The sequence below is a fragment of the Patiria miniata genome, unplaced genomic scaffold (genome assembly GCF_015706575.1).
Source record: "Patiria miniata isolate m_02_andy unplaced genomic scaffold, ASM1570657v1 HiC_scaffold_7, whole genome shotgun sequence".
NCBI lineage: Eukaryota > Metazoa > Echinodermata > Asteroidea > Valvatida > Asterinidae > Patiria > Patiria miniata.
In genome coordinates this window covers 24,396,413-24,415,205 of record NW_024037074.1, presented here as the reverse complement: position 1 = coordinate 24,415,205, position 18,793 = coordinate 24,396,413, and the positions used below count along the sequence as shown (strand labels likewise).

General features: G+C 39.3%; 1 protein-coding gene across 3 annotated transcripts in view; it reads left to right on the top strand.

Moving 5' to 3' along the window:
• The window catches only part of LOC119744695 (colorectal mutant cancer protein-like), a 49,102-nt gene that overhangs the window by 6,384 nt on the left and 23,925 nt on the right, over positions 1 to 18,793 (top strand). For 2 of the 3 annotated variants that reach the window (XM_038220761.1, XM_038220762.1), the window contains exon 2: positions 16,938 to 17,051. In XM_038220761.1, coding sequence (XP_038076689.1) covers positions 16,938 to 17,051 — 114 coding nt within the window. Of the gene's footprint in view, positions 1 to 13,385; positions 13,622 to 16,937; positions 17,052 to 18,793 lie in introns of those variants that run through there. The other variant, XM_038220763.1, reaches the window with a different exon arrangement.

Below are 18,793 nucleotides of genomic sequence, written 5' to 3'. Positions count from 1 at the left end.
CAATTTATAGAATGACCCCTATCCACCATTCATTCCATTGTACTGTTGCTTTCAAGTTAATAAAACGACTGCCATGATCATCCAGACCGCATACATGTGATCACGCCACAACTTCCACATTCGTACGTGACGCAGGTACCCACATGTATGTGTGATGTCTGCACATAGGCCCATTTGATTGATTAATCGCTAGGTCATTACATGTGCCATGTGCTGTAGCTGCTCTACTATTCCATATAAGGCAGCAACCGTGTACATTGCACTCCAGAACCACACCAGACTGATTTTATTACACTACAGTGGGAGTATTGATTCTGTGGAGGGAAAAAAGGAATTTGCGAACCGCATTTACAATCTTTGGTTTTTAGATTGAGATGAAAATCAAATTTGAACAGGCTACACTCGTATTAGTTGGCCTACCAGTATATAATTAAAAGACTTGCATTTTTGTGGAAAGTACAAGATTTAAGGAGACCCTGTCCCCTTTCAGTTTCATCCCCACAAGTGCATGTCAGTTGAATGAATTTTGGTGGGCACATTGTAAATTATTTCGTAAGCTTTTTCACAAACACAGTATATAATATTTTAAAGTCTTGAAGCAGTTCAACAAGGGGTCAATTCAAGTGGAGGTCCGAAATACGAGACAGAATTTTCACTGTGGAATGGAAAATAAAAGTCCTTTGGGTAGACATTCACAAACATGTATTCAGTAAACAATGTCCACAAGATAACATTTATACGTAAATTCCCTGAAATGTTGGGAATTCTACTACATGTATATTTTGTATTCCGATCACTAAATGATCACTAAATGTACGGGTATGTCTGCACGCATGTGTACACATAAATATACCTTCTTGTTTGCAAAGTACATGTACATGCCATTCCATTGAATTTCACATCACCCCATTCAAAATTCCATCAACAAAATCCCTGTTTCGCTCTATGAGTATGAGTATTTTGGTAAATATTTTGGTGAATCTGACCCGGATCCTTTTATCCCACAGTCATGCCCCACTGAAAACCATCTACCCGTACAGTTCCGGAACTTTGGCAAGTTCTCCACAAAAGGGAAAAACAGTAAATACTAAATTTATTCTCCCCTTGACCAAAATATATCTGTTGCATTACTAAAAAAAACCACAAGCTCAAGTTGAAGCTGGATGGTCAAAGTGTCACAGGTTAAAATGGTTAAAGGTCAGTGTACCATGAATGTCAACAGTGACAACATTAATTCAGTGAAACTTGGAGTGGCTACAACATGTACTGTAGTTTATAAATGTGAATACATGTACATGTACTTCTGCTTTGAAAGCTTCCATTTAATTTTTGTTTTTACTGCAAAAATTGGTGGTCCACTCTGAATTTTTTTTTAGAATTTACACTGGGAAAGGCAACCTAATTTTGTGTGCAGTGTAATTAGTGTGCCATTGTGGTATACTCAGACCGATTCCTGGGGAAAATGCCAAAGTGATAAGGGCTAATCGTCAATTTATCAAAATTATTTTTTTTACAGTGATCCAAATATCAAAATTAACTTACAGTGGTCAAAATCTGAACAGGCATACCCCAATACCCACAAGAGTTACACACAGTACCTGCTGGAATTTGACCATTTTCTTTCTTTACACCCATTCCCCAGAAAATAAATCCAGTTCCAAGATACATTTTAAATGTAGCTCTCTCCTAGCCTTGACAGTTTGTGATCGTGATCAGAACCCAATTTTAAGTTTTATGATGCTGCTCAGAGGGAATAAAACAAGCTGGATCGGAAATATCTTGGAAGCTACAGGCCAACAAATTCTTGTTCATGCATGAGTCATGTGATTGTTCCATGTAATTTCTGGAAGGAGTAGTGTTTTTAGTAAAAACAAAATCAGGTTTTGACCCCAGGGACCCCATGATGACTTTTGACCCCAGTTTGGTCATGTGACATGTTGGGGCTGGGCTACTGATACTTTTAACAAAGTTTGGTTGAAATCGGTCAAAATATGTGGGAGCAATAGTCAACATTTGTTACTAACTAGCTAACTAACTATAACGGAGAGACATAATGATTTGTTGAGAGGCTATCACGCAGCTAAAAAGCTTGGCAAATTTTGTTAGTGAGCAAAAAATTAGCCGGGAACCAGTCACCTGTAACATGCATCACATTGCAATTTGGCCGGTAACCTGTTGTTCTAAGCACAACTTTTCTAAGCAAATTTGAGAGATCAGCAGCTTCGTGAAATTGGTCCAAGAGCTTTACTTTAAAGCTTGATGTAGAGGCCCAGTTACTATTCAAAGGCAGGAGGTCTATTGGGCTCAACGCCTCTCTCCTCACAGCGACAACTGAACCCTAGTCAACAAAAGACGCTTCTGTTTCTCCAGCGGAAGGATTATCGGAATCTTTTAACCTTCTGACTTCTTGGCTCCGATAAAGAGGTGTTCCCCCCTGACCTTATTCTCCCCCCCTTGATACTGAATTTTATTCAATTGTGTGAGGGACTAGTCGCTGTGGTGTATACATGATACATGTATTGACATACTCAGACGATGAGACTTATTTTTACACTAACAATGAGACTTATTCTTATATTCTTATCCACCTACTCCAGACAAAATCTCAGGTTTCAAGGGAGATGACTTGTGTGAAACCATGGAGGAATAAGAACACCAAAATTGTTTAAAAAGTTCATAGTGATTTTGCCCATGTTTTCATAGAGCTGTGGTCCAATGGCAACAGTGTTCGACCCATGTGCCATGGTACGTGGGTTTGAACCCCAATAGGGAACATGGTGCTTTTATCCCAGGGCAACGCTTTACTACAATTGTCACTCTCCACCCAGGAGTACAAATGGGAACCTGTGAGGGTAGAGATCAGATTGCGCTGCAGAAAATTGATCTCATGGCCTGTTGAAGGGGGAGGGGGTTTAATCAATTTGAAGTGCTTTGAGACCTACTCGTACATGTAGGTAGAAAGTGCTACACTTTAGTAAGCGCCACACTTTTTTTTATATCATGTACAATTATTGTACATGTACCGGTTGTGTCCTTTGAATTCTTACTCATTTTCTTACCCGTATTGCACTTTGTCCGCATTCGAACTCTTAGAAATAGTAATCATTGAAAATATGCAGTGTTTACAACTTTGCTTAGTGCAAGGATTTGTAATACATGTATTCCCCTTCAACCACAATTCTTCAGTATGGTCCTACAGGTACTTGACATATTTACGGCTTTGTTTCCAGATGCAGATAGGACTATTAGGAGAAACTGTCAGGGATGGGAAACTTTGGCAGTGAGTCATCTCATAACTGAATACCATGGAGGGAAATGGTAGAGTGTCACTGAGTGATTGGGGACTTCTGTTTGAGTTACTTTATTTTTTCTTGGGAGTTCACAGATGCGGAACACATGGCTCAAATGCAGATGACTTAAAGTTTCAGTTTGGCAGAAGTTTGTACAATTACATGTATGATGATTATGGAAGAGAATGTAATGTCCGTGACAGAGCCAATTAACCATGATATCTAATTAATGATTCAGAGAAATTATCCCAAACTCCTAGTCTGTAATCTCCTTGAACACCACTAGATGATGGATGTATAAGATTTGAAAAGTTTCTTTTTGCAGGTTTATTCACTAAGTTCTCAAGGTACAAAATATGTCTGGCTTGTACATATGTCTCTGGAATCTGTGACACTAGAATTACCAACATGTACTTAGCACAACATAATTGTTTAGTACAAATAAGCTTTGCTTTGCAACAATATGATTTCCGGCCCAGATATCATTATCTGTGCATGGATTTTTTGCCAGGCACGAAAATATACTCATAATGTTTTTGCTAATAAGCATCTCTGTGAAAATGGTCAACTAATACTTGCTTTGTAAGAACGACTTCCACATTTTTCGACCTCATATTAAGAGCTGCCTCTGTCCACTAATGGACAAAATAGAACAAAGAAGTGCATTCCCTTACTCCTCCGCACTAATTAAACTTGATATAGAAAAAAACGGACACCTTTCTAGTTAATGATTGATCGGTCGTTTGCTCTGTTGTCCAATCGTTGGGACACCTCCCGCTGTGGGCCGGCCGGACTAATTAACAACCTCTGAGTGGTCATTGAGGTGTTTCCGCCATTGATCCTTCCCCTCAATGGATCAATATCGCTCCGTCGCTGACATGTAAGTTTTTGCAGACACATTTGTCGTGCTTGACCGGATTTGTCGTGCCGTTTCTCTTTGAGACCATGATAAGGTCGTGTTGACGTTTATTACTCTACATTTCTGCAAATGCTGTCGATTAATCGTTGTTGAACTTTAACAACAGCAAAAGTGTCTATGTACTTGTGATTTGTACATGTAAGCTTTCACTAGAACTGAGAAAAAGTTGCCAATTTTCATCTACTTCCATAAAATAAGGTCCTGTCTGTTGATATACTAACAATGCCCTTCATTTCCACAAATGTCCATTCATCACTGTTGAACTTTATCCCCAACAGAACTCAACCCATCAAACCCCAATGGCATGTTCTGTCAGAAATATGTGTGCGCAGTTTCTTATCTGGTGTTGGAATTTGCCAGGATGGGTATGGTTCCTAGTAAATCATGCTAGGGAGCTAGGGTTAAAACAACAACAAAAAAATCAAGTTGTACTTACATGTTAACTTGATAAATAAAAGATAAATTTGTAAGGGACCATAAAAATGTGTTTTTTTTGTACATGTAGAGTTGAGAGAAGTGTGACAGTGTCTTCTTTCATCCTTTGCAAGTATTAAAATAAAGTCATGTTGACGTCTTATTACTCTGTCTTCTTTCATCTTGTAGCCGATACAATTGTTGATCGATAAATCATGTTTTATGAGAGTGGCCAGTTTTGACATAGGCTGATTTGGCTCCATCATGGCTCCATCACATTTTTTAATGCTTTTTGAGTGGCCTGCTTTGAACAATAAAATTGTATGATTGTCTGCAGCAACCATGCACAAGGACGAAAACATGCCCCAAACAACACTGCCCTTTATTTAAGTTCAAAATGCCCACAAAAAGGGGTCTAGTAAAAATATTCAGGGAAGCCTGAGGAAGAATAAGCCAAGACCAAGACCAATTTATGTGTATAATTTATGGTATAGCAGCCACTTTTATAATCTCAAGCACATGCATGTAAATCACACAGTATGATTTATTCCAGCACGCAAATTAGGACATTTACGCATACACATGTGTACATTTACTGGTACAATGTATGTATGTATTCGATTCTGAAAGAAACACAGACACAATGGTTCAATTCAACCCGTCATAATTCACACACAACGGGTGATTTATTTTTCACGCATTTCTCAACATGGGCAACACCATGGGCGTCATAATAGTTTTCACACATTATTTACTCCTTTTGGCCCCTAGTATTGGCACACATGTGCATGTCACATTTTTGCTGCTGTTGCTCCAAGGCTAAACATCTGCGCACCATAGGCTAGTTATTATGTCTGGGGGAAATGACGCACTGTAAACAGTTGTGGTTCAGTTCATCCCAGTTGGGAGTTCATGCATGTATGATTGGAATTCTTTTGTTTTGGTCTCATGCATGATAACAGGAATGTAATGACATTTTTGTTTCCAATATGCTACAGTGGTCCTGAGTGGACATCTTGCTTGTTAATTGTTTGTCATGACTACATGTACATTGATTTCAAAATGAGTATAAATACTTGATAAAGCTGACAAAAGTCCAAAGTCATTGGGGGGTTTTCCCAGCAAATAAATAAATAAATAAATGAATAAATAAAATAAGACCTGCAGCATGCAGTTGCAGTTGAGCAGTTTTGAATATCCGAATGTTCGGTCAAACACAGTTTCAAGTACCGGTAATAATAGACAGCCTTATTGAACCTTTTTTTTCAATTCAACTTAGTCTTGACTCAAGTCGCAACACACACTGCCATCACGACCCAACCGTGAATTCAGTAGCGTAACTTTAGGGTTAAACTTCTAGGGGGGGGGGGGGGCACCTGGGGTGCACCAATTTTTCAAGGGGGGGGGGGGGGGTAGGCACTGAAGGCAACTGAGATATTGTTTTGTGCAATTCTGGATTTTTAATGGGAGGGGGGTGGGGGGGGGGGGGATACACACGCTTCTGTGTGTGTACATGAAGCATACCCGGTACTGCACAGACCAAGCACAACACCCAACTCGGGCCGAGTCAAAACTCAACATACATGTACAAATCTCTTTTTTAAGGAATCCTTGCCTATATTTGTTCAAGGACATCATCTTCTTTGAATATCCATTTGGAAGAAAAAAAATCGAAGCTTTGAAACATCACAGGGATACTTACAATGTACATGTACGTGTAAATGTACTTTGACTTTCAGCCTACATGTACAGTACATCATGTACAGAATGCTGGAGTCCATTATTCTCGTGTGAGGTTAAGCCTTCCTTATATCAACAAACTAAACATGGATTTATAGTTGTCAGGATTATCCCACAATTGACCTGCATTCAAGTGTAAAATGTATGCTCTCTAAGGAGTGTTTACATAAACCTGTACTATTTATTCTTAAAGAAAAAAGACCTGCTGACTTTGGGAGCTTTTTAATACCATCGAAAATACATTTATTTAAGGAAAGGCTTTCCAAAATTTAACGTCATGTAGTCTTCTGCCCAGAGATTTTTTTTTTTTCATTGCACAAGTGTATGTTTAAAAATCCTCATTGAATATTTTTTTTAATATCCACAGGTTTCGGTCGTGTTCTATTTCATCACTATTTCTGCCTCCTTATCCCCACTATTCTTTAAGCTGATCAGAAATCAAAAGTGTGAATGAAAATGGAGGATTTAGTGAATAAAAGATTTTTTTTTTTAAAGTAAGGAAAAAATGGAGGAAAAAAAAAAATTCAGTTCATGAATTCTAGAGTTGATTCCTGGACCTTGGTTGACTTCATTTCTCACTTGAATGCAAGTGAAGGAGTTTTAGCCACCTTCTGGAATGCCAATTGAATCGTGCCCCCTCGATTTTTTACCCTGTTTGGCCGCATTTGTCTGCATTTTTTGCCCCTGTGTCCTTTGAAGGGTTCAGTCAAAGCACACATGAATATGTGGAGTTTATGAATTTTTCTGGGCTGAGTATGCCTGAGTTACCGACCGGTACATTAATGTGTACATGTATATTGGGAGTTGAATATGACTACACCTATCAAAGACCTTTCTGAATGCGACTGTGGCTCACCATTGGGTGATTGTCTCTCTAGCCAGCCTAAGTCAGGGACAAAAAAATTCCCAATTTGAATGGAATTTTTTGTTTTAAGGAGGTGGCTAATTTTGTTTAAGCATAACCAGCTTGTGTAAATAATATGATTAGAAATCTTCAGTTACAGTATATAATTTAGAAAATTATGTACATGTTTAAATACACGTAGTACATGTACATGTGTACATGTACATGTATGTACATACATGTATTTGTAGAACTTCTCCAGAAGTTTAATTCACTCATAGCAAAATCCTTGAAGTGGTATCAGGAACTGTTTGCAATGGTCAAATATCCCTGGGAGAGGAGAGAATCTAAACAAAAAGAAGAGGTTTTCAAATAAAATATTTAGAACTGTACATGTACTGGTATTCATTGATACATGTACACGGAAAAACACACAGCCCATTATTTGCTAGAAACAGTACTTGCCTTGTAATGGGAAATTCTATAAATTTGGGGTCCACTTTTTTTTCCTGTCCCTTTTTAAGTCACCCATGAATTTATAATTGATGCACTCCTTAATGCAGTCATCCTCCAAGAGTGATTATGAATATCAAACTACATGTACCTACCCAAGACATAAAAACAATTGCTTGAAGTCATTCTTAATGATTCTTGAATGGCAACAGGGACAGGAAAAGGTCACACTTTGGACCCAAAATTTATACAATGACCCACATGTTTGTGAGCTTGTGTGCCAGTCTTTTTTGCCCTGAGATGCTGCGTCCGTGCTACAATCTCCAGAGCTATAACTTCAGCCAGCTTTGAAGTTCCTAACCTCTCCCCATTCTTCATGGTTCACGGTCAGTCATTAATCCTGCCTCCTTGTAACCATATTAAAACGGTTATATACCAGGTCAGGCCCCCAAGCTTTTTAATAGGCAATCAGCCTAGAAATGTCCGGGGCAGCACGTCCAGCGAGCAAGCAGGTGCTCAGAGAATGACATGCACCAGACCACTGGGAAAGATTTCATGGGTCTTGCTAGTATGGTGCCAAGACCTTCGTAGCGGTGCGGTTTCCGCTCGCACGGGTTTAGGTTTAAAGTTGACTTTGCAGCGATTCACCGTAGCGAGTGCCCTTTACTCACACACACACCAACAGGCCGTGATGTGCAATTTGTTGACCGACTCAGATTGGGGGTTTTGTTCCCATCCGCGAACCTGTCAGGACAATACATGTATGTATCTTGATGCCATATCGCTCGTGAATAACCCCGCTTGAAGTGTCTGGCATCAATACTATACAGTCTTGCTGGAGTATAAATGTAGGAATTTCAAATTTGAAATTGAGGACAAATTTTATGGTGCCGCTGTGCAGAAAATATTGCTTAGTAAATATGTACAGTATCAATATAAATCAGCAATGAAGCAGTCACAGGCAACATTGCATGACAGCGTCCGTGACACGTTCTTATTCAGCCGATTGCAGCTATGCGATGTCATGCCTTGAACCGACGAATTATAGCAACTGCGCGCTTGTGTGTCAACGCTTGGGCACACCCATTCACGGCTTCGCCAAATTAAAATGAACTAGTACTAAGGAGAAACTTCTAAAAATGCGTCTTTGGAAATGACGCATAGATCTTCAGGTTTGGTAGGAAAAGGTGAATTTAATACAGCAGCATTGACGCGCATTGATGGTCCTTGTGGTTGAAACGATAGTTGTGCATTCATCCACACTGCAGCAACATGTACTTGAAGGTACAGCAGTTGCCCTCAAATGTAAATTAATGCAGGCAAGATACTAAGTACCTGTATCAAGATTCCTTAAATTGCTTGGCGTCAGCCCATTTGCATCCATTACTTTCCAATCACAAAACGAGATTGTAATCAGACAGAATTGCACATAAAAGATACTTTTAGTTACAGCTCTCTCCAGTGTACCTGTACATGTCATACATCTTGCACATTAGAATTAAGCCTTGCCTCGGGTCCAGTAATCAATTTACTGGCAATTTGATACAGCGGAGGATACAGCGCTCTTCCCCAATTGAATTAATTGCCCAGGTAAATGCCATCATCCACGTACCATGTAAGAAAATGTCAGTAGTGTTTTTTTTCTTTAATCAACAGCCTGGAAATGACCTCTACGTTGTATCTGGGACTCCAGACTCCTTGCAATGCGGTGTGCAAGAACTGGAAAATGCTTCCATATGTTTTGACCGCCGCATTCTCAGACCTAATTTGTTGTCCATGTTGAAATGATTTTTTAGAACTCTGAAAAAAAAACCAGGTCCAATTTCATAGCGCTGCTTAAACGTAATACAACATTTGCAAACATCAAAAACAAACTAACAAATTATTATGAAGTAACTTACTTAACTGTATGTAAGTGAATAATAGTCTCAAGCATCCTGTAAAATCATGGCACCTGGTGTGCTGTCATTTTCAAGAAAAGTGGAATTTTGATGTCAATTTCCAACAATGGTAGGCCAACCATCGTTGGAAAAAACTGACTTTTTGCAAGTTCTGCCCCCAATTTACGAAATTTATTTAGTCCACATTTTGTTTGCAGTAGGTTACACATCCACGAACGGGTGCAAGCCAGCTAGTCTGGTTCTCTGACCTGACAATTCCCTGACGTCTATAAATTGCTCCGTTTTGTCTGGAGTAGGGTCAGGGAACCAGACTACAAGAACAGCATTTTTTTCTTGGTTTATCCAGCATCTATGAACACAAAACTTCATTTGTAGGTCAGTCAGTGTAACAATATTTGCTAAATATTACTCACCCCCAAATCCATGCATTTCTGAAAATTACAGGAACAGAAAATGTTGCAATATATTACCTTTAACTGGGGGGGGGGGGGGGGGGGGGGCTACATGCAGGTCATTCCACCTTACGGAGTTAACCAGGGTCTGAAACAAATTAGTAAATTGCATTTCGCAGTTTGGCGACCATTAATCAGTTGGATATTAATTTTGTCAGCGGTTCTTTGTACACATTGTAAATTGCTTCTGCTGTCCAGAGTCTGAACTTCGGACCGGAGGTGAATAGACTGCAGACCAGTCATTATTTTCATGAAAACATGTACGGTAACACCTTCAAAGACTGTGACAGGGTATTGGTTGCTATGGGCAGTGAACTGAAGACTTCATCTCTTTTGTACATGTAAGGCCGTTGTATACATGTACTTCACTCAAATTTCAATGTTACGCTAATTCGTTAGGACATTCAAACGTCACAGTGAAACTTCAGTTGTTGACATCATGAAATTTGCTTTGTTTTGCTTTTGTGTCGTGCATGAACCAGCTTGTAGTCTGATTGGTCAAGTTTCTAAGAATGTGCACACAAGTGACACAGTGCCTACATGCATTTATTTGCAAGCAAATGTCAAAATGAAGTTGACCTGTACATCAGAGGTCAGGAGGACAGCAATGCGCTGGCCTCATTCTGACACTATATCCATGAGTGAGATATTATTGAGGCATCGCTTCAGCCCAATGCTAGTTAATGATTGCCAGACCTTCCTGAAATCTGCTCCATCAATCATGCCCTTGTAAAATTGTCTTTTGAGGTTGTTTTTTTTCCTTTGGGGCCAGAATGTGCCTTCAGAGAATTGTTATTTCATGGTTAACCGGTAATTATTTGTCCACAATAATCTTTGGCTACAGATGGTAGAAGTATTAAAAGGTTTGGGGGAAGTACCTTTTTGTTAGGGTTAATTTCATTAGTAGTAGTACGCTTTTAGCTCACTTTTTTTTTAATACACATGCACACCTAACTCTTTGCAACAATCTACACATACCGTATGTACATGTACATGTACAAATGTATGCACATGCTCATGTATGTCGTTACGGTACCATATTTATTGTATAATACTGTTGAGATTTGTATTATTAATTATGTTCTATGCGCTTAATTAACTGAATTGAGTTTTAAGCCTCAGTGATATTTTTGACCTGTGATTTTTTCCTGCAGTCATTCAAAACATTCCTTTAGTTCCTTGAAACTCTAGTTTAATTTCAATTCATTACTTTATTTTTATTAATTTGTTTTTAAATACTAATCCTGTTTTAGGGCCGAGGTCAAATCAAAATTACACGATTCACTCGAAGGGATTACATTTGCTATTAAAAATGATGATAAACTTGATTTTCATTTTAATTCAAGTATTGTTAAAGTCCCGCCTTGCATTAGTTGCAATTTCCACAATTCAACTAGTCACTTTCAATGTACACGTACATATGTAAGTGCACAGGCATGTGAACTTTGGTAATTGAATACATTTTTTACATATCTCTAGATTGCTTCCTGATAATTAATTAAAGTCCCATTCACTTCCCGGGCTCCATCCTGGACGATCCAAAAGATTAGTCATCCTCCTGATATCGATAGAATTATGGTCCCGCGACACTCATCAGCCGCAGTTGGGGGCACGCGCAGTCCCCAATAATTACCTGCGTCGATCCATTTTGATTCGGATCTGGGTAAACTGTATCGTCGGTGTGTGGATGTGTTTCCTCCGATTATGCATCTGATTGGCGACGAATTGTCTCGGGGTATAATAAAAAAAATTAAGTCAGCGGTAGCTACATGTAGCTCATGGCCGAATTGGCACGGTCATGCTGTGGCTCTGTGGAACCGTGTTTCTGGCTATGTATAGGCATTTATGCATTGATAGCGCATTTTTCTAAGGGACAGCCCATTCACTTTGTGCATGCACACATGAATATTTGCCAGATTGATCATTGTGCATTTTATTCATTAGATGCAGTGCAAATACTTCAGATTTAATGGAATTTGAAAAGCTGGGTAAATTTTGTGATGCTGGCTGGAACGAAACGATTCCTCTTGAAACTGCATCCAAATTTATTTTACTGAACCAATTGATGGCAATTAGTGTGAAGTTGTATGATTGACCGTGAATGTGAGGATTTCACATTAAAACCAGGAGGATTTCAGCAAATTTTAGCAAATTATACAGTTACTTTGCATTGGACTCATTACCCCATGTTTTTGCAGAGTAGATGATTCAGAGGATTTTGCAAAAAAAAGTGAGAGTTGGGATTAAGGTGTGTGGGGTGGGGGCTAATGCCCCTCACTTTGCAAAAGGTAGCGATTTTAATTTAATCGACCATAGAGCAACTTCCTTAACATTTTCAAGAACGCATAGGCCACACATCAAGCTTATAAAATATTGAACACAATAATTTGAATTAAAATTGGAATAAAGGGCGTCCTCCCCCCCCCCCCCCCCCCCCCCCCCCTCCCCTAAAGTCAAAAGAGGTCCAGTCGAATTTAATTTCGAATTCGCAAAGGACTGGCTAGCACCGGCAGTGCTTTGCACCCCCTCCCCCTCTTCCACCCCCCCTCTTTCCCCCCCCCCCCCCCCCCCCCCCCCCCCCCCCCCCCCCCCCCCCCACCTCCATTTCCCCCTCCTCCCCTCGACTTTCAAAACTGTTCCACCCCGGCAGCTGGTAAATTTTGGAGCATCACTTCATAGAGATATCATTCACTTGGTGTTACCGCAAACCTCCCATTCATCACTTCATAATAGTCGGGCTCATCTGGTACATTGCACCTTATGAAGATACATGTACATGTAGAACTCTCTACTATACAACTTGTAATACAAGACTACATACATGTGTACCTCTAGGTGTTACTGTGTTTAGTTGAATAGTGTTGACACAAACCATGCTGCATTGCTTTGGCTCAAAGACCATTTTGATAAGGTGTGAAAAGCAGACACAATATGCACTACCAATGAAAACATAAGGTCCATGACAAGCATTTGAATTCAGGGAATTTTAACCAACAAACATCCTAGTAATCCCCCAGCTTATCCCTGTAATTTGATTGGATCTATGCAAATTTCAAGAAACCGGGTCAATGGAGGGGGACCTTGATTAAGGGTCTGCCTGGGTGCCTACTGCCTTCAGAGATGCTCTCATTGTCATGTTGATCTTTCTAATGTAGAGAGAGAGCATTATTAGAGAGGGTAAACTGTTGATTGTGGTACATGTACAGTGTACATGTAATGGGATTGGAGGACCCATTCAACCCTGTCCTGGCTTCTTGAGTGCTGAAGGTTTTGACCCAGTCTTGTTTTGATGTGAGTCATCACAGCTCTCGCTCTGGAACAAAAAAGAACAAAGTTTGTTTACAGGTACATGTATAAACCTCTAGCTGTTATATTTGAACAGTTGTTACTTGGAGTGGACATGTGTGCCACTTGTACTCCTTGATAAAGGAAAGTTACCGGAGTGTGGATTAACAGCAAGTCTTGACAACTTTCTTATGCGACTGAGTAGCATCCCCGCTGTACCAAAATGATGGATGTGATTTTGTGATAATTGTTGATTGAATCCACCTTGCCATTTTAAAGCAACTTCCAAGATGGTGAACAGAGAATCCTGCAAAGTTTGTGATGTAAGTTGTAACCGATTGTCTCCTGTAGTACATTGTAATGCATTGTATTTATTCCCTGATAACTCTATTTAAAAAAATCCATGTACAGACCTTGGGTGCTAAAGTTGGGGCTGTACCAGAAAGGGTGGTTTGTGGAGGTTGATAATGATACATTGTGAATAAACTTTCATCCTCCCCTTACAAATGTACATACATGTAGTTCTACATCTCAGTGTTATAAGTTTGAGAAAAACATTACAAGTGTTATAATTACAAATTCACCGTACAGAACATCTCCAGTGTAATTACAGTACATCATGTACATGTACCGGTGACAACACACGTTCCTGGTGGGTATATCGGGTTACATTTCATGTTCATGTGTTCCATGTACATGTACATAATGTGCAACAATGAAAGGGCAGCTGAACAATTTTTAAATTGGGCTATTTTAAAGTAAACAGCAATTTCTAATTTCAGAAGTTGTTTCCTTGCAAATTTGTCTGTGGCATGCTGTACTTGTAAAGGTGTCTGTAAGTTGTGTCGCTGTTGTGTACCGGTACTTTCAGGCATTTTTGTATCAATGTTTAATTATGTACATATTTTCATACTGACCTGAGAGACACTTGGTTACACACACACTAAACTTTTACAATCATACATTGAAAACCCCTTTCATTTTGTTTGAATTCATGAGCGGATTAACCTGTCCGTACTCGGAAACAACCATTGAAGTCTGAACAATTTTGTCAGATTGTAGTAAAAAAAAAAGTGCCATTTGTGTATGGGTATTGTAACGCTGAATTGTAGCCTTGACTTTTTACGCCTGTACTTTCACTTTTGTGTGTGAGAATTGACGATTTAGTCAATCACAAAATCCATTGTCAATATTTTCAAGGACTTGTTTTGTGGATTTTTCGTTCAACCAAAAGGTCATGGCACCTTCCAGGTGTTCCTAAAAAAAATCTTTTGTGACTTTTTTTTTTTAACACTTGCATTTTTAGTTGCAAGCCATTTATTACACGTCAGTTTATCCAGGAAAACACTCTTGGAATGTCATTTTCCCTTTTTTCTATCAGTATTCAGTATACAGTTGTAGATGTACCGGTATAGCCCTTTTCACACTAGAGCCTCTCAACCCGGGTTGAACTCAACCCTGGGCGAACCCAGTGCCGCCCCGGGTTAAGTTTTTGATTTTTCAACCCCGCATCGTTTCACAATTGTTTCATGCAAATCAAGCTTATCGTGCTCAGTTACTACTGTTTTGAACCCTGGCAAGAATTTCAACCCGGGTTGAAAATCTCAACCCTGGTCTGGAGCAGGGTTGAGTTCAACCGGGGGCGAAATCAATCTCGGGGTTAACGCAGGGTTGATGCAGGGTTGAAATTCTTTAAGTGTGAAACGATGCATGTTTTGAACCCTGCGTCGACCCTGCGTCAACCCCAAAATTTGTGTCGTGTGAAAAGGGCTTATGTAACTTAAAGGCCTATGAAATACATTTTTCTTCGGAACATATTTTGTGCAACATTCTACTCCTATTAAATTTATGGAAACTAATTGACATTCCTTATTTGGTTAATTTTATTGAAAAGTGCACTTCTTTAAAAATATTTTAAAATTCCATGCTTTTCTGGACAAGTAAGGGCGCTGTTGCTGTGATGCAATTTCAGGAAGACACTGTTCTGTTTTAGGAGTTTTCTGTTCAAATTGTAAAACCAAAAATTTGCTCATTGAAAACATTAATGAGAAAAGTTTGCTCATTGGCTTACTGCCATGTACTGACACAACAATGAATCACCACAGAAAAGAAAATTTAGGATGGCAAAATATCCAAAATTCTGGCAAACTTTGGTGCTGAAATAGCTGTAACATTGAGGTTTCTGCCAGAAATGACATCACACTTTTGCTCATGAATATTGAAATTTGCATTAGCATGAAAACCAAAAAGGCACCGAAATGCCCTTCAAAAATGGCAAAATTAAAAATGAAAATAAGGTATACATGTAAGTGGGACACTAAAGTGCATTTTCAAGGATTACATTAAAAAAAATTACATTGCATGGCCCTTTAAAATGGAACTCTTTCATCTGTTTTGTAGCACTTCACTATATTTGGTTAAACTGCAACATGAAAGAATTTAATAAGACAGATCCCCATAGGATAACATCAAGGCTAATAAATTGTACTTGTGTGCGGTGGTGACAGTTTTATTTCTCCACGATTCAAATGCACAAACAGCATGTTCCTGATATCCCTGTGATTTTTGACCACAACAGATTTTGGGTTGCCCATTAGTGTTGTCACAAAGCAGGGATTAGCAGTCAATCAGGCAAGATAATCCCTGGATAATCCTATTCTCACTTCATGGAAATCTGTAATCTCATTGGAAGGGATTACACAATACACATCCTGCCATGAAGATCCAGTTAGAGAGAAAGCTTGTGGCAATATAGGAGAACAGGCATGTAAACATGTACATACCGGTACTTCACATGTACTTGTCAATCAGTTTAGAACAACGCATTGTACAACGCATTGTACAACGCATTTGACAACGCATTGTACAACGCATTGGACAACGCATTGTACAATGCATTGGACAACGCGTTGGACAACGCGTTGGACAACGCGTTGGACAACGCGTTGGACAACGCGTTGGACAAACCGTTGGACAATGCATTGGACAATGCATTGGACAACGCATTCGACAATGCATTGGACAATGTGCATTGGACAACGCATTGTACAACGCATTGTACCTTCTGCCTGGGTACAATTGTACTGGTCTCAACAGTTATTGAGTATGAACTTACTAGACTAATGTTTTACTCTGCTTCCCAAAATCCAATGATTTTTCATCTGGGCAACTTATTGATTCATGAAATACAGTTACATGATATATTTCTCAAAAAATCAAAATTCTCCTAAATGCCAGTTCATTGTAACAAAATGATATTGAAATCCAAGATTATATTGTGCGTCATTCTATAAATGTAGGGTGCAAGTGTGACATTTTTTCCTGTCCCTGTTACCTTGGTACTTTGTAATTTGCCATTTAAGTATCATTAGGAATGACTTTAAATGATGTTTTGTTTGTTAGACAGGTCGTTTGCTTCACTTCACTTTTGAAAGAACAATATGTTAAGGAGTGCATCAGAATTGTAAAATCATAGATTTCAGATGTAATGTACATTGTAACAGGGACAGGAACAAACAAGTGGACCCAAAAATATAAAATGACCCTTGGATGTCTTTTTTCCCTGATCACATATCAGCAGAAACTTGCAACTTGCATTTTGACTAAATTTGCTTTCTTTTTTTGTCTGTTTCTTTGCAGTTACATCTGGCTGCCCTAGCCTCGTTGAAGGGAGAAATTATCGAGTTAACGAATCGGTTACAGAGAGTCAGCGCAGAGAGAGATGTCTTGGACAAGAAACTGGGCAAGGCACAGGTAGGGGAAGTTTTAAATTTTCTAATTTTTATTATTTTTTATTTTTTATTTACCGATTCAGGGTAGAAAGAGCAAGGAAAATGGCTCGGAAATAATTTCACACAAGGACAAAGGTTGATTACGGTCTTACTTTTGATATAGCAGATTGATACAAAATTTGATTTAAATTTCAGCAATGAGTTGAATTATTCGTGAAATCACTGTCACATTTGTTTAAAATCACTGTTAGCCGAATATTCGGACGCATTCCAGCTCAGCATATGGTAAATATTGAGCAGCATATTTGCTGCAAGACAGCGTGCTCAACTGAAGAAAATATGTCAAATCAATCAAAATTCTTCATGGAATGGCTGATCGTGAAAGCCTGCAAATGCTTAAGCACGACCGGATCAAACAGTCTAATTCCCATAGCCTTTTCCATTGCTTCTTTTGAAATCTTCTTTCAGGAAAGAACGTTTAAACTTAACCAACAGGGTAATGTGAAAAATATGCAAAAATGAAAAGAAGGGGTCACAGACCCTAGCATGCCTGTGCTATTCTGGGCCACAATGGGAAAAAAGAAAACGCTGGAGAGTAGGGTATCAGCATCCAACAACCGATCGTTGAATGTCAACACTGCCACAGACTAGCCGGCTCGCTTGCCTCTCATCTCCAACATCGTCCGGACTTCTCGGAGGGGCTCTAGTCGCTCGACGCTGCCACCGAATCAAGTTTCCGGCGCTCCTAGCCAATTTATAGATTTCTTTCTCCCCTCCTCCCCCCTGTTTTTTCTTTAGTCTTATCATTCCACTCCCCCTACCAATCACAAGTCTAAATAGACGCAGAAGAAAAAAGGAATACTCCACTTGGGCGTATTTTGTAGATTCCGATGATCCCGCGGTGCGAGGCGCAATTTATATTGGGATGTGACTGGATTACTTTCCTTTTTTATTTTTTCCCTCCTAGTTTGAGATTCGCGGCAAGCTGTGAAAGATTGTCTCTGTCGGAGCTTTAGGCCGTAGTCGTTATGATGAGTGCCGACATTCCAAAAGGTGTCGGATAATGCGTGCAGTGCGCTGCCCTAGGGTAATTCTGTTAGTGTGGGTTTATTAAAAGCGCAAGCTTCTGCCTTTGTGTACTTTCCTAATTTCCGTGCTAATTTGTGAAAACCTTTGCGGATTTTGTCCCCCCTGTATTGAATGGGGATGTCGTAGTAGCGCTGGTTGGCAAAACGGAAGTAATTAGGGATTAAATGGGAATATGCGGGCTCGTTCCCTCTCCGTTGCCGGGGTGTTTAAAGGTTTTTATTGCCCGGCATACATTTAACACTCCAGTTACCGATATTTTTCAGCTGAAATGACATCCTTGAAACTTGAACTCTACTGCATTAATAGCTCTCAGAATTTTCTTTGAGTACAATGTAGATTGGTAAATGGCTGGCTAAATATGTAAATTAGATTTGTATGTGTACAAGTAGTTCAGGTAATCTTTTTTTTTTTTACTTTCTTTGTTTCGTTCATTTTTTCCTCGCCTACAGCTTTTCCAAGCAAAAGTAGTTGTTTTAAGATATGAGGATTGAAAGGACAGAATATGTTATGTTTTTTATAACTGTATTTGACAGTGACCTCATATTGTAAGGGTAAAATAATGTGTCGACCATGAACGGCACTCACGCACATTTCTTGCCACATGTGTACACTGTTTGTATCTGTATGACAAATTTCAGCAGTCGCGTTGGATGTTATCAGATTTTTATATCATGA